Raw genomic sequence first — 16,801 nt, 5'->3', positions numbered from 1 at the left:
CTAGCTCCAAGCCATACAGTAAAAGAGACCACATTTAGTTATAGATCCTAATTGAATTTTTTTGACAATGCATTTGAATTCTACATTTTCTTAGAGTGTTAAAACGCGTTTTATTGCTGCTGATTATAATCAGAACGTCATGGGCTATCATTAAATTGATTGTTACTGCTTCTTCAATCAATACAATTAGTTATGCATTTGTTGTTGACGTTGTGCGAGCAGTGTTTCTTCCAGACTTTTTTCTCCGGGGGGGCACTTGAAATTTTCGGGGGGGGGGGGCGGTAGACTTTCTTTGGGGGGGGGGGGGGGCGGACACTGTTAAACGTATACATTTTCTATATATAAATTATATAAATTCCAATTCGTTCGGGGGGGCGGTAAAAAAATTTCGGGGGGCTTTGCCCCCCCCCCCCGAAGAGATGCCTGGAAGAAACTCTGTGTGCGAGAAGGCAGGGCAAATCTTCGAAATCCAAGACTACGAGCTGTTAACATCCGTTGGATTCCAGTTTGTTTTCTCTAGCTTGTTTAGTCATACCATCAACCAATCAACAAAATACCCATGTCGTATTCCAATGTGAACAATAAATATTTCTGATAACTTCTTCTTGTATGTCACTTGTGTGTCCTTACTCTAACAAACTTCGAATCCAACTATGTACCATATCACAACAGAGATCGTTCCAAAACTAGAACATAAAAGGCTGGTCTAAACATATTAGCGTTAGCTACAAACTACCCTCTAACACAGATCAGGCTTATTTTTTTTTACTGACATCACTAATCGTTCGCAAACAAAGTTAAACGCATCTTAATGGGAATTAAATTGTCGTAAAGTTTTAAGGAATGAAAATCATACAATGTAATTATTAAACCTTGTCCGGACTGTAGCATACACGCTTACACACACGCTTACACACACAAATACACTCTTACCCACACACAAGCTTATATATAAACACACTATCACACACATAATTATACACATAATTTTATATATATATATATATATATATATATATATATATATATATATATATATATATATATATATATATATATATATATATATAAGCGGGGGGGGGGCGCCAAATTGAAAGTTCGCCCCGGGCGCCGGGAAGGGTCGCTACGCCTCTGGATAACTTACAATAAAATAATGCGATGCAAATAAATGTACGGCAAGTGGTGTTTACTTTTATGGTTCTAAGAAAACACATTGGTAATGTAATTAGAATCACCACCGAAAAACACGCTTTTCCCAGGCGTCCCCGCCCAGAGAGAGCCTTTTCAGCATTCTCTATACTATAAAACCCTAAAATTTCACCCTCTGTTAACACCGAAAAACAAAAAAAAAGTGATTTTGAGAGATCATAGACTAATTAGAAAATATTATAAATAATCTTAACATTTTTCTATTTTACTTATGAACCTTAACATATAATAATCAATGTGGAAGTAATAAAAAAAAATTAACTTAAATTATTGAGAGTGAGTTGAATATTAAAAAAAAACATTTTCCCATACGTCCGCGCTCAGACAGAGCCTTTCCATTCTTCTCAAAAAGTCAAATTTCACCATCTGTTTTCATAACAACGAAAAACAAAAACAAAAAGATAGTGATTTTTGATAAATCATAGACTAATTAGAAAATAATAATAAATAATATAAATAATCTTAACGTTTTTTTTCTTTTAATTATGAACCTTAACATATAATAATCAATGCGGTAGTAATAAAAAAAAAATTAACCTTTATTATTGATGAGTTAAATATATGTTTAAATTACCTCCCTTGCAAAAAATTACCAAAAAAAAAAGTTGAATTAATTAGTTTTTTCGACCTACTTTCATAAAAATATATCCGTTTTTTCTCAGAATAAAAAAGAAAATGATATTTGACATTGATCCTTTTAATATGTTTTAGCAATGTGCGTGTATTTAATATTTTCTTTAAGTTATGCAAAAGAGTAAACACGGTGGCAATTATAAAATAGCTCTATGCCGCTATATAAACAAACCCTACTCTAATTTTTTATAATAAGACACTGAGTGCACTGAAAAGCACTGCAATGTGCGATGTTTAGTTTTATGGTTCCAAAATCTATAGCGATGACGGAAGGAAGGAAGGAAGGAAGGAAGGAAGGACTGACACACTACCAGCAGCGTTATATTATATATATATATATATATATATATATATATATATATATATATATATATAACACATTTAAACCATGCTGTAATGTAAGACACAGATACGTTTTATCGATCAGAAGGACGTTTAGTTCTGTCCTGTCACCCGTAGCTGGTAAAGAACGCGGAAACTAAGCTTTTACTTTTTTTTTTAAAGTTCTTGTTGATTCAGCACTAGACTGTACGCGAAGTGCTAGTTATCTAACATTACACGTGATATGTTTGTTTTATTTTTTTCAGTTGAGCTTTTTCCTGATTGCTTTGAAAGTTTGAAAGTTGATCTATGTGAATTCATGAATTAATCAGTTGAGATTTTACTGTGCTTTCCTTTAGCCGTAAGAGGTCAGGCTGAATATACCATCCAGGACACACAGAGGCAGCTCCTGATCAACTACACAGTACTGGTCTACCCAGAAGGTGGCAGTACTGCTGTTGTCGTCGACTCACGTGTAAGTGGTGTTGGAGTGTGTTTTACGTGAGAGGGACGATGGTTGATTGTAAGATGGACGTAGTTGAACGTATTTTGAGAGTGGGGCTGGGGGATAGTTGTTAAAAAAAATTTTGTGAACTGTTTAGTCTTATAAAATCATAGTTACCTCCCCTACACCTTCCAAAAAGTTTTAAGTGGGAAGTGGATAATAAGTGATGTAAATTTAGTGAAAGGAATATGGTTTTTTTTTTGGAAAATGTGGCAATAGGGGTGAAAAGGATTTAAAATATTTTGTTGTTTAAATAATTTTCATTTAAAGATGACCCCTTACACTCGTGTAAGTTTCCAACATGCTATAGAAATATGGTTAAGAAAGTTAAAAGCGCTTAAAATGTGTTTTTCATGATACTATAACCGTGTTCTATAATAAAATTAAGAGAGGATTTTAAAGTCTTTAATGCAGCTTTTTTTTTAACTTTGAACACCTAAGTATTTGTAAAAAAATCAAGTCAAATGCAATATTAGCCTAGTCCTCATATAATACTTAAGATGGTTTGTTAAGAGATGTATTATATGTTACATTGAAGACCTTCATATATTCATTAGACGTGAACAAATTTTTAAAGTAATTGTAATTTATCGGTTTTATCCGTCGGTAGGGAATATCGAACAACATCTCCCCTGCCTGTACGAACGTCAAATCTACACAACATCCGTTCTTGTCGCTGTCCTGTTTCCTGCAGTTGCCCAAAGACATCATCCGAGTTAAGCTCTCAGTCTATCCCCGTCTCTACCATAACACCACTGACCAGATGTACGGTACTCACTTGGTACTAAATATGTATTTAACACCAGGTATGTTTTACAAATTTCGTTTCATACTGAAGACAACATAGATTTTAGTTTATCAATGGCATGCCAAGCAGAGGCGTAGCGACCCCTCCCGGCGCCAGTTGACAAACTTCAATTTGCCCCCCCCCCCCCCACCCCATATATTTTTTAATATTTATAATTCAAAACTGCAGCTGAAACGAGCTTTTAATTTTTTTTACCCCCCCCCTGTCCCCCCCTCCCCAGTCCCAGAGGCGTAGCGACCCTTCCCGGCGCCCGGGGACAAACTTTTCGATTTGCACCCCCCCTCAAACTTTTGATTTGCACCGCCTTCGAGATTTTGATGTGCACCCCCCCCCCTCAAACTTTCAATTTTCGCGCCCCTTAAGCTCGGCGCGCGGGGACATATGTCCCACCCGCCCCCCACCCCCCTCGCTACGCTACTGGCTACGCCTCTAAATACCGAGCCTTACTGGTAAAAAATCAGTGGCTTAATTCCAAATATTTTATACTGTGATTATTTTTATTTCAATGTATCTACTACCAAAAATATAGCTTGTTTTGATGTCCACAGCTGATGATTCAGTCAAGGTATCGCACGTTGATACATCTTGTGCAGTGATGATGCTGGTGTTGTCTTGGTGGCTCTTGTAGAACTGGGGGTGTTTATACCTTTCAGGGACCTTGTACATATCTTATTCTAATGCTCGCATTATATTCATATTTATAGTAGTGAATCTTGGTGCTAAATTGTTCGTTTAAGAGACAGTTGTTGTTTAATACAATTTTTAAACAACTTATGATTGTATGTTAGGCGAATGACTTGTAAACTATGTGCACACCGCAGCCTCCATTTTAGTAAACAATTTTCATTCCAGACCTATATAAGTTTTTTTAAAGCAAAGCACCAAGGGAAATAACCTTTTATCACACTTGGCATTTAGCTTGTGTCAATAACGTCCTCTTAGTTTTTTAGCCATAGACCAGGGGTCGGCAACCTGCGGCTCGTGAGCCGCATGCGGCTCTACTGATATCAAGATGCGGCTCTCCAGCTCCTTGAACAAATACTAATAATCTTAATAAAAATTAATACTAATAGTTTCGCTGTCTGTCTATGTATCTCGTATCTATCTATCTGTCTGACAAGAACGCTCTAGAGAAAACACAAGCAAAATAAAAACCTTCACAGTAATTCGAAAAACGAAGTATGACGTTGACAGATTTAGCATAGAGTAGAACATAATCTCAAACCAGAGAGTGCACACAGTAATATGACGTCATTGATTCTCGCGTAAACATTGATTAAAAAGGAAATGTCTAATCTAAATGGTTTGCGTGAAGAGTTTCTTGCATACAATTCTTCGGGTAGGGGCGAAGCCCCACCCCCCGCGTAAGAACGTCTGAGCCCCCCCCCTCCCCAACTCAAAAGAAATTTCTTCATCGATACTCTACATTAAAATTACCGCCTAATTAATGTGTCTAATCTAAAAAGTGGTTTTCTCGCAATTTCTTTAGTGCAATTATTCGCGTAGTGGCTAACCGCGACACCAGTGTTTCTTTAAGATTTTTTCCTCCCCGGAGAGGGGTGGGGGTACTTGAAATTTTCGCGGGCGGGGGTAGAATTTTCGGGGAATGGCGGACACTGGAAAAAGTATATAATTATATTTGGTTGAATGGGACGGTAGACATGTTTTTTGGGGGGGATGGGGGTGGGTGTGTTGGGGTGGGGGTGGGTGGGGGTGGTGTGTGGGGGTATGGGGTGGTGTGTGTGGGGGGTGGGTTGGTTTTAGTTTGGAGAAAAGAGACAGCACTATCAACCTAGCGCCCGGTGTATCCTTCCTCAACGCGCCATTTTTCTTGTTAATACTAATAGTTTCGCTGTCTGTCTATGTATCTATCTATCTGTCTGACTAGAACGCTCTAGAAAAAACACAAGCAAAATAAAAACCTTCACAGTAATTCGAAAAACGAAGTATGACGCGGTCACTGACGTCATTGATTCTCGCGTAAACATTGAATAAAAAGGAAATGTTGTCTAATCTAAATGGTTTGCGTGAAGAGTTTCTTGCATACAATTCTTCGGGTAGGGGCGAAGCCCCACCCCCCGCGTAAGAACGTCTGAGCCCCCCCCCCCCCCAACTCAAAAGTAATTTCTTCATCGATGCTCTAAAATAAAATTACCGCCTAATTAATGTGTCTAATCTAAAAAGTGGTTTTCTTGCAATTTCTTTAATGCAATTCTTCGGGTGTGGCTAAGCGCGCCACCAGTGTTTCTTTCAGACTTTTTCCTCCCCGGAGAGGGGTGGGGGTACTTGAAATTTTCGGGGGCGGGGGTAGAATTTTCGGGGAGGGGGCGGACACTGGAAAAAGTATATAATTATATTTTGTTGAATGAGACGGTAGACATGTTTTTTGGGGGGTGGGTGGGTGGTGGGGGGTGATGTGTGTGGGGGGTGGGCTGGTTTTAGTTTAGAGAAAAGAGACAGCACTATCAACCTAGCGCCCGGTGTATCCTTCCTCAACGGGCCATTTTTCTCGTATAAAATATTTGAAATAAAAAAAACTGTTAGTGGCTCTTTAAAAACCAGGAAAATTTTGAAAATTGTAACTCTTGGCTCTTCTGCTTCAAAAGGTTGCCGACCCCTGCCATAGACTATACATAAACAGCCTAACGTAGATTTATTTTATTATTTTATTATTTTTTTTTTACTTTGTATCAACAAATATTTTAGATAAGACAGCTTTAGGAACAGTTTAGGAACAGGTATAAATAATAAACTTGATTTGCTAATCCACAGTAGAAAAGAAACACTAATACTTGATCAGCTAAATCCAAACAGAAAAAACACACAGACGATATTTATAATGTGATAACAATTATCACTTTGATTACTTGACTTGACTTTAGATAACTTTCAATAACTTGACGTACTTGCTTGATATACCAGCGTAGTTACTTGCAAACAGTGGTAGACCACTTCAAAAACGTTGAAAACTGCTTACAATAATACTGTGACAATTCTTGATCACTTGTGGTAACACTGTAACTTCGTTGACGATTTCTGACTTCAATATAATTTACCAATGTAACAACATCAGTGTAACAACTTGTAGACTTGATAATAACTTCAATTTAACATCACGTAGACCAATGTACAGCTTTTCTGGTAAATCAACACTTGACTTGCAGCTTCTCACAATAATACTGTAACATCATATGTATTGTAGCAACATCAATTTATTGCCCCCACTTCTGACACCATATGTAACACCAATTCTTCAACCACTTCTGACACCATATGTAACACCATTCAATATACTCACACGAGCAACAGTAGTTGTGAAACTATAACTTTATTTACACTTTATACACTACAGTGAAATGATGAATCCATAGTAAATCCATAGATAAACAACTAGTATAATTTAGTATGAGTACAGTCACGAATCAAAGTGACGTAGTGACATCCTACATTCACAATCACAGTCCAAGCGCAAGCCCCCGTTCACCTTTCGCTCTACCTTTTATACGGTCCATTCTCTCCCCTTACGTACATGAGCGATCTTACCCCAAAAAGCATGGGAAAATACATGACGAGTTGCTCAGACAGTCCTTCCGCTAGCCAGGTACTCTACATTCATGCAACTTCATGTAAAACACAATATAATATAAACATACCTAATTATAGTCTGTGACAGGTTATATAATTATTTATACAAAATTTAGAATTACATAAATTGGAATATATTCAATAAAGAAAAATATAGAGTAAATATTACTTCAATGATTCAAATTATAATTGTACATTTAAAATGTTGGTGTTTATTAGTGGTTAGTATTGTTGTACGGGTAAAATAAAGGATAAGAATTTAGCCATCATATTTAAAAAAAACCGAAACAAAGCTAGCCATAACACCTTGTACAAGATAATAAATATGCTATGGAGATTCATGACATCAATTGTTTCCATGTAGTTTTTCTTCCATTGTGTGAAATGTCTAGATAGCATATTAATCATTAGTAACACTTTGTATGACAAATAATACTATGAAAAGTATTATATCCTGTATGACAAACATTAATGGTGTTTTCAGCCTACACAATGTGGTATTAGTAAAAAAGCAATACTTGTATATATAGATAATTAAAGATCCTTGTGAAAAAAGAATTTAATAACCAACAACTCATTCAAGTCCTGAGTGAAAATTTGTGTGTGTAGATAAACTAGACTTACGAGCAAACTTTTTATGACAAATGTCACATTCTTATGGTCTCTCTGGTAAATGAATTTTTTTATGTCTAGATAAACTATCTTTATAATTAAATTTTTTGTGACACACATTACATTCATATGGTCTCTCTGGTAAATGAATATTTTTATGATTTGATAAAACACTTTTTTGATTAAATTTTTTGTGACACACATCACATTCATATGGTCTATCTGGTAAATGTATATTTTTATGTGTAGATAAACTATCTTTATAATTAAATTTTTTGTGACACACATCACATTCATATGGTCTCTCTGGTAAATGAATATTTTTATGTGCAGATAAATAACTTTTATTATTAAATTTTTTGTGACACACATTACATTCATATGGTCTCTCTGGTAAATGAATATTTTTATGATTTGATAAAGCACTTTTTTGATTAAATTTTTTGTGACACACATCACATTCATATGGTCTATCTGGTAAATGTATATTTTTATGTGTAGATAAATTATCATTACAATTAAATTTTTTATGACACACATCACATTCATATGGTCTCTCTGTTAAATGAATATTTCTATGCGCTGATAAATTACTTTTATGCTTAAATTTTTCGTGACACACATAACATTCATATGGTTTCTCTGGTAAATGAATATTTTTATGTCTAGCTAAAAGATTTTGTTGATTAAATTTTTTGTGACACACATCACATTCATATGGTCTATCTGGTAAATGTATATTTTTATGTGTAGATAAATTAGCATTACAATTAAATTTTTTATGACACACATCACATTCATATGGTCTTTCTGGTAAATGAATATTTTTATGTATAGATAATCTAGATTTAAGGGCAAAACTTTTATGACATACATCGCATTTATGTGGTCTCTCTGGTAAATGAATACTTTTATGATTTGATAAAACACATTTTTGATTAAATTTTTTGTGACACACATCACATTCATATGGTCTATCTGATAGATGAATATTTTTATGTTCTGATAAATTATGTTTACGCCTAAATTTTTTATGGCACACATCACATTCATATGGTTTATTAATTCCAGAATGAATATTTGTGTGTGTGGATAAACTAGACTTTGTAGTGAACTTTTTAGACAAACTAGACTTGTTGTATACCTGTTCTAGGTTTATTTTGTTAATTTGTTCACCCTGACTGATCATAACAACTTCTTGCTGATGAAAATCATGACCATATGGATTCACCCTTATGTGAATGTTTATGTGTTGTTTAACATGATCAAAATGGAAAAATCTTTGACAACACATATCACACTTGTATGTCTTCAGTCCCTTATTGCTAATCAGATATTCTGTAGGGAGATTATCAATAAATTTTGAATGCAATAACTTGAGTTCTTTTAATTCATATTGAAGATCTGATTTTAAAACTGCAAAATTTTCTTTAAAATCAGTTGAATCTGGTGGGGAAGAAAGTTGTTGCTGTGCTTTAAAACCATTTTGTTGTTCACTCTCCAAAGATGAAATTGTTAATATCTCAGGTTTTATATCTTCAAAAATTGAAAATGCTGTTGATACATTTGGTTTCATGTCTTCAGATGATGTTGGGTTATCTTGTTTCATCTCTTCTAAATTAAACAAAGGCTTTGTTTTATCAAGATTTTTATCTTCTAAAGCTAAAAATGGTATTGTTTCCTCCAAGTATTTGTCTTTAACAGTTGAAAATTGTGTTGATACATTTTGCTTTATATCTTCATAATTTGAAAAGAGTGTTGATATATTTGTTTGTACTCCTTCTGATGTTTTATCTGATTTCATGTCCATAAATGTTATGATTTCGTCACTCAATTCCTGTTTAACCATAATTGAACTCTCCCAAACTATACAATTAGTGTCCTTTGTGTTTTCCATAGCTTTAGATTCATGAATTATTGCAGAAAAAACTGAAAAAAAAATAATCTTGATTAGAAAACCAAATTAAAAAAAGTATTTGAAAATATATAGGAGGATTTAAGTTTTGAAAGCTACATAAATGTTTCAAAGTTTCATGTAACTGTTTTTAAATAAATTTATTAAAATTTTTTAGTAATAAATAAAGACTAGATCTAGCAATGTTTACAGCCAATGCAACCAAGCTCATTTATTTTAGCAATCATCTTGTTTACATTTTTTGACTAAATTATAATTAGAGATTCAGGGGAAACCACTCTAATATACAGGTGGCCGCTGTTTATATAGCGAATCTTGCTCGCAAACACTGCTGTTTAAGGTTAATTTCTAACCTATATTGATATATTTAGCCATTGCTTTATTATTTAGTTATCTATAATATTTGACAAAAATATATCATATTATACATCTATTAAAGCCTAAACAATGAGGCAACTTTTTTCACATTACCAGCCTCTGAGGATTTTACACACCTAAAACGATAGATTACCTCTAGATCTATATTAATCCTAATATATAAAAGTCCATTTGCGCACTTCTCGCTCTCTCTCTCTCTGTCCGCAAGTTTTTTTAGGCGATTGTGATCAGAATGTTCCGCTAAATATGGAGAACTTGTAGATAGTGGCTTTTGTTGAAAATAATATATATGGTGGATGTTATAAATGTATTTATTGTATAATCTAAATTATTTAAAGAAGGGAAATACAATTCAAGGCATATTCAAATGTAGAAACGCAATTTTAATAATGCAACCAGAAAATCATTTATTGTTGTGAAAAGAATGAAATAAACAATGACTTCACAAGTGACATCTTTAAACTTTAGAAAGAACACAAAACAGTTCATAACTAATGGCATCATCTTCCAATTTTAGAAAATAAAGAAATGAACTATTTCATTCAAATTTGATTTAGATCTATAGATATATAGATGTATATACTCTGAGTGTATATAGTATTACAAATACTGGTACAAATGTGTTTTATTGTCCTTCGTGTCCCACACCTGAACAGGGACAGCGTGCTAACCCCCCCCCCCCTCCACCCCTCTCCCGTCTCACAACTGAACTGGGATGACCCCGCCTACCTAGAGAAGTGGTCGCCTGGCATTTGACCTGGGATGCAAATGTGGGAAACTTGTAATTGGATATCTTATTGTATTCCAGGTTAAGCCAGGGCATAGACCCAAGCTGGGTGGTTAAAGGGCCAGAGAGATAGGATAGTTGAACTTTAGCTTCGCTAGGAAATATTTTTCTTTCACACTACCAAAAATAATGTTAGATTTAATGTGTGGACGTCCACATTGGGCCTACCCCCCCTCCCCCTGTCCACACGCGTCCACAAAAGTCATTTTTTTCGGACCCCCCCCCCCCCCCCGTGGACGTCATAAATGGATGACCCCTAAAGCTACCAGCTTAAAAAAACATTTCTACATCGGACTGTGTTTAAAAATCCACTATGCTATATCAGACCCTCCCTTGGCTTGGACGCGTTTTCACAAATTTAATACCCAAGTACGTCTGTCTAGTTCAGGTGGGGGATAATCCACTAACGGCTTCCATAGCCTAAAAACCCACACCGCATCCCCACATTTCATTACATCATTATGGGCTCAATAACTCTATAGATAGCTCTACTATTAACTGAAATAAAACTGGCTCTACATGTGCTCCCAATTACTTTAAACTTTAAAGAAAGCTCTACTCAGAGTTAAAAACTTTAACTTTAACACTACTTAAAGCATGCTCCTCCTATTTGTAAAAATCAATATGGGCGCAATTATTCTGAATGATATCATTACAATGTATCGAAAACAATATGTTGATTCATATTCTTAAGATTGTCGCTACAGTGTATCAAAAACATTATATGGGCATTCTTATTCTTAAGTATGCTTATATAATGCATGAAAAAAAAATATATACTAATGGCTGCCAGTGGCTTAGCTACCATAAAGCTATAGTAAGCAAGGCATAGGGGCCCAAGGCAAATAGGGGCCATTTTCCTCCTTTTAAAAAGTTAAAACTTTTACATTGGAATTTTGATATTTATTTTATATAAATAATTTTTAAAAAATTAATGAAATCAAGTTTTTTTTTCTACTGTAGAAATAATTTAATTTAAAAAAGGCTCCAAGTCCTTTCTTAGTGAACAGGCAGTGGCATTCAGTGTGGGGGAGGGCGGGCGACTAACATTAACATTGTTAATTTTTGCATAGGGGACCGAAAATCCTAGCTACGCCACTGAATGCTGCCCATACAATTTAACAAAAAACAAGTTAATTAAAAAAGTCTAGTGACATTTGTGCGCAATTTCCTTATGTTATCTAAAAATAGCTGTGACGTATAATGTTGGGGTGCGTTCAAGCTAGAAGAACAATCGGTTTGTAGGTGTTTATGTAATTTTAAAATTTGTGACCGAACGAGAGGATATTTTTGAAAACTTTCTTCGGCAATATTGTTCTAAATTATGACAGAAATCGATTGGTACATGTTTCAAGTCGCTAAGTGGCCTGGTTGCCGAGATATGGGCCAAAAACTGATTTTTTTCGAGGTTTTTTGGCTTTTCCGGGAAATACATGAAAGAAACCCGGAATTTTTATAGCCTATGCTCATTCTTGTAACTTGCTTAACATAATTGCTTTTGGAACTAGTCATCGATATTGCTTCGTTGAGGAGGAGATACGACTTAAAGCCCGGACACACATTCATCCATACATTCATCCATCCATCCATTCCCAGAAATGACGAGTTAATAAACGCAATTCTCCAGAATGGAAATTGCGCTAAAAAGTTATTACACTGCAAATGGCCATATATTTCACCAAAGATGCCCCAAAAATTTATAATAATAATATGGGCATAATTACCCTTTGGATTCCCTTAAAATGGATAATAATGAAGAAGTACATTAAAAAATAGCTTTAGAGATGCCCCCAATGTTAACAACGATGATTGGTGTAATTACTGTTGCATGTCCTTCGAGTGTAATACATGAATATAAGCGTAATTACTTTCAAGATGCCCCTACAATATATAAAATGAAGATGGGCATACTTACTGAACTGTATGGATGCCTTTAAAATGTATTATAAAGTGAAGTGGGCATATTAGTAAATGTTCATAAGATATATTATAATGAATATGCGAATAATTACTTTAAAGATGCCCCTATAGTGTATAAAAATAAATATGATTTAATTACTCGACGGATGTCCTTGAAAATGAGTATAACGAATACGCGCATATTACTTTAAAGATGCCCTAATACAGTGCATGGGAATAACTTGGTTACAAGTACTCTAAACGATGCCCCTACACTATACTAAATAAATATGACACACATTTATTAATGGAATGTCATTGACTTCCGTAGGACTACCCTTCACTGATGCCCGCTGTTTCTATGTAAGTTTTGCCATACGGACAGTGTAATGTTAAAACGGCTGACAGACGATTGAGTGTTACAATTTTTTTAGTGAGATAGCAAAACATATGGAAAGTTACGATGACACCATGACACGACATATCACAACAGTTTTTAAATTGCTAAAAAAAAAAAAAAAAAAAATGTAATTAATTAATTAATTAACATTTTTTTTACCTCCGCTGGATGCCCCCCAGTGGTGGATGCCCGGGGCCTGGGCCCCGTCCGCCCCCCCCCCCCCCTCTGCACGCCACTGCCAATAATAATTTATTAGGCCTAATAATAATAAATAATATTATGGCTCAAATGGACACCAGTGAGTTGACAAACAATCGACGAAAATCCTTCCATAATGTTGTTGACATGGAATACAAATGTGCTTTTTTAGATTTATTTTAGGACCGTAAAAATAATAAAAGGTAGGCCTAAAATTTTATTAAAAAGCCTAAAATTAATTCAGAAATTTAATATTTTTTTTATCAATGCTATACAAGTTGCAGATCCAGAGAACTTGAAAATAATGTGTTGAGTTTAAGGCTACATTTCTATTTATCTTCATCAAGCCTAAGTTATAACCCGATGTTTCACTTTCTTAAGACAAACACTGATTAATATTAATAGCCTAAGTATTGGTAGCCGTTATTTTAAATGTGCCGGATTTTTAGCTATTTGGTTATTTCTTTGCTTTGTCACTATGACTAGATCTAGTTTTGACCAATAGGGCTAACAACTAGATCTAGATCTAAACTAGAATTCTAGATCTAGATCTAAACTAGAATTCTAGATCTAGATCTAAACTAGAATTCTAGATCTAGATCTAAACTAGAATTCTAGATCTAGATCTAAACTAGAATTCTAGATCTAGATCTAAACTAGAATTCTAGATCTAGATCTAAACTAGAATTCTAGATCTAGATCTAAACTAGAATTCTAGATCTAGATCTAAACTAGAATTCTAGATCTAGATCTAAACTAGAATTCTAGATCTAGATCTAAACTAGAATTCTAGATCTAGATCTAAACTAGAATTCTAGATCTAGATCTAAACTAGAATTCTAGATCTAGATCTAAACTAGAATTCTAGATCTAGATCTAAACTAGAATTCTAGATCTAGATCTAAACTAGAATTCTAGATCTAGATCTAGAATTCTAGATCTAGATCTAAACTAGAATTCTAGATCTAGATCTAAACTAGAATTCTAGATCTAGATCTAAACTAGAATTCTAGATCTAGATCTAAACTAGAATTCTAGATCTAGATCTAAACTAGAATTCTAGATCTAGATCTAAACTAGAATTCTAGATCTAGTCTAGATCTAAACTAGAATTCTAGATCTAGATCTAAACTAGAATTCTAGATCTAGATCTAAACTAGAATTCTAGATCTAGATCTAACTATTTTATAAAATATTTTTCTCCAACATGTTAAACATCAATTAGTTATTTAAGTTATTAGTTATTAGTTTAGTATTAGTATTACTATTATTAGGCCTATGGCTAGCTATGTAATACATAGATTCTAGTGATTAGTATGTATTGACTTGTTCACGTGTGTGTTGTTATTTTAAATGTGCTGGATTTTTAGCTATTTGGTTATTTCTTTGATTTGCCACTAGCTTTGACCAATAGGGCTAACAACTAGATATAGATCTAGATCTAGAATTCTTGATCTAGATTCTAGATTCTCTCTGGCTCTATTTTTAACTATTTTTAGGATTTTTTTAGGGCCTAAAATTTTTCGGCCTATAAAATTTTTTTCTCCAAAATGATTAACACAAAATAGGCCTATTATGGCTATGCGGCTATTGACTTGTTCACGTGTATAAGCTTTAGTAACATTAGACCTTTCTTATCTGATGTTGTAATTCGTAAATGATCTTAAAACACTCCTAAAATGAACTTTTTTGCGATGTTTGTCGTTTGAGAATCAAAACTTGGGTCCCCATCTTGAATATATTTTAATAATATTTTTAGAGTAATCTCCCTTGAAGACAAGAGTTCCCAAACTAGGGCCTACACCGCTTTTACATTTACGACATGTAGGTTATACTAGGCCTATACATTTCTAGTTTTTTTTTTTTTTTATCTGGTTAGAGTAGGGCTTATGACGCACATCCCCCCCCCCCCCCCATCGTTTTTACAGTCAGTTGATTAAGTGTGATCCCACGAGCACGTTCTGGTGGGCCTAAAGATTTATTCACGCCAGACTGAAACAGAAAATATGTTTACACATTTTGAGTAAAATAAGTTTCTTTTCTAAGCGATCTGTGTTATCTCCTCACCAGAGGCGTAGCGACCCTTCCCGGCGCCCGGGAACAACCTTTCGATTTGCACCCCCCCCCCTCAAACTTTCGATTTGCACCCCTCCTCGAGATTTTGATTTGCACCCACCCCCCCTAGAACTTTCAATTTTCCAACCCATTTTGGCGCCCCCTAAGCTCGGCGCCCGGGGACATATGTCCCCCTCGCCCCACCCCCCTTGCTACGCTACTGCTCCTCACCAATCCAGTGTAAATCCTTGCAATTTTATATAGCGAAAAAAGCACCCACCCTCTTTTACTATCTTGATATAAGTCACTACATTTTTTACGGTTAAAAAATCGTACAATACGCTTTAATACGATTGGTTTTTTTTTCATAAGTGGTAACGTTTGTCAACTAAGCAATCTACTGTTACACAATACGCGTTGATATAATTAGTTTATTTCTAGGTGTTAAAACCAATCCAGTACAAATACTTGCGATTTTTGTTCGGGAAAATGAATGCTCGGTATCGGATTAAGTAGGCCTATAGTGCTGCTTGGCATATGCTAAAGTATACTGCTGTTCGGCATAGGCTAAAGTATACTGCTGTTCGGCATAGGCTAAAGTATACTGCTGTTCGGCATAGGCTAAAGTGCAGTTCTGTTCGCCATAGGCAACACATTGCCAATAACGTTTAAGAATAATCGAATGGAAAAAAAACACAATCGAAAGTAAACTGCTAAACTTTCTCCAATATTCGTACATGACATCAATAATTGGGATGGCAATACCAGTAGAGCCGGGCGACAGAATTATAGAAGTTTAACACAGTCGCAAATTTTTTTCAAAAAACCACAAAAAGGTGAAACAGAAAGCTGTTGTATAAAAATGCGATATACAGGTATCAAACTATGAAAGAATGGAAATGCAGGTAGAATAACACTGTTGGTGACTGAAAATTACTCAAACTTTGACAGAAACCTAGGTATCTATATATATATCTATATATATATATCTATATATATATATATATATATATATATATACATATACATATACGTATATATATATATATATATATATATATATATATATATATATATATATATACATATACATATACGTATATATATATATATATATATATATATATATATATATATATATATATATATATATATATATATATATATATATATATATATATATATATATATATATATATATATATATATATATATATATATATATATATAGATATATAGATATATAGATATATATGTATATGTATATGTATATATATATATATATATATATATATATATATATATATATATATATATATATATATATATATATATATATATATATATATATATATATATATATATATATATATATAATTCTCTTCTGGGAGCCGTTAGAAAACAAGCTGCAAGCGCCTCCTTGCAGTCCCCTCTCTTTCTCTCTATCACTATCACTACCACCCCCCACCCCACCCCCACATTGTCTGGTGAGCTGT

General features: G+C 34.1%; 2 protein-coding genes across 2 annotated transcripts in view; one reads left to right on the top strand and one right to left on the bottom strand.

Moving 5' to 3' along the window:
- The window catches only part of LOC131941471 (uncharacterized), a 6,827-nt gene extending 1,699 nt beyond the window's left edge, over window positions 1-5,128 (top strand). Inside the window, exons 3-5 of the mRNA XM_059300748.1 lie at window positions 2,523-2,638; window positions 3,279-3,474; window positions 4,025-5,128. Of these exons, the coding sequence (XP_059156731.1) occupies window positions 2,523-2,638; window positions 3,279-3,474; window positions 4,025-4,104 (392 nt within the window). The 3' untranslated portion in view covers window positions 4,105-5,128. The remainder of the gene's footprint in view (window positions 1-2,522; window positions 2,639-3,278; window positions 3,475-4,024) is intronic.
- Window positions 5,129-6,503: 1,375 nt separating this feature from the next.
- LOC131941494 (zinc finger protein 883) lies at window positions 6,504-14,993 on the bottom strand. The gene is made up of 2 exons (XM_059300766.1): window positions 14,880-14,993; window positions 6,504-9,602 (listed from the first exon to the last, which is right to left on the bottom strand). Exon 2 carries the CDS (start codon window positions 9,568-9,570, stop codon window positions 7,717-7,719), a length of 1,854 nt encoding a protein of 617 aa, XP_059156749.1. The 5' UTR covers window positions 9,571-9,602; window positions 14,880-14,993; the 3' UTR covers window positions 6,504-7,716.
- Between the last annotated feature and the right edge of the window lie 1,808 nt (window positions 14,994-16,801).

The sequence above is a fragment of the Physella acuta genome, unplaced genomic scaffold, assembly GCF_028476545.2.
Source record: "Physella acuta isolate Inbredline_101_S28 unplaced genomic scaffold, ASM2847654v3 ptg000363l, whole genome shotgun sequence".
NCBI classification, from domain to species: Eukaryota; Metazoa; Mollusca; class Gastropoda; family Physidae; genus Physella; species Physella acuta.
The sequence above is the reverse complement of the archived record's forward strand: the minus strand, read 5'-3'. Positions and strand labels throughout refer to the sequence as shown.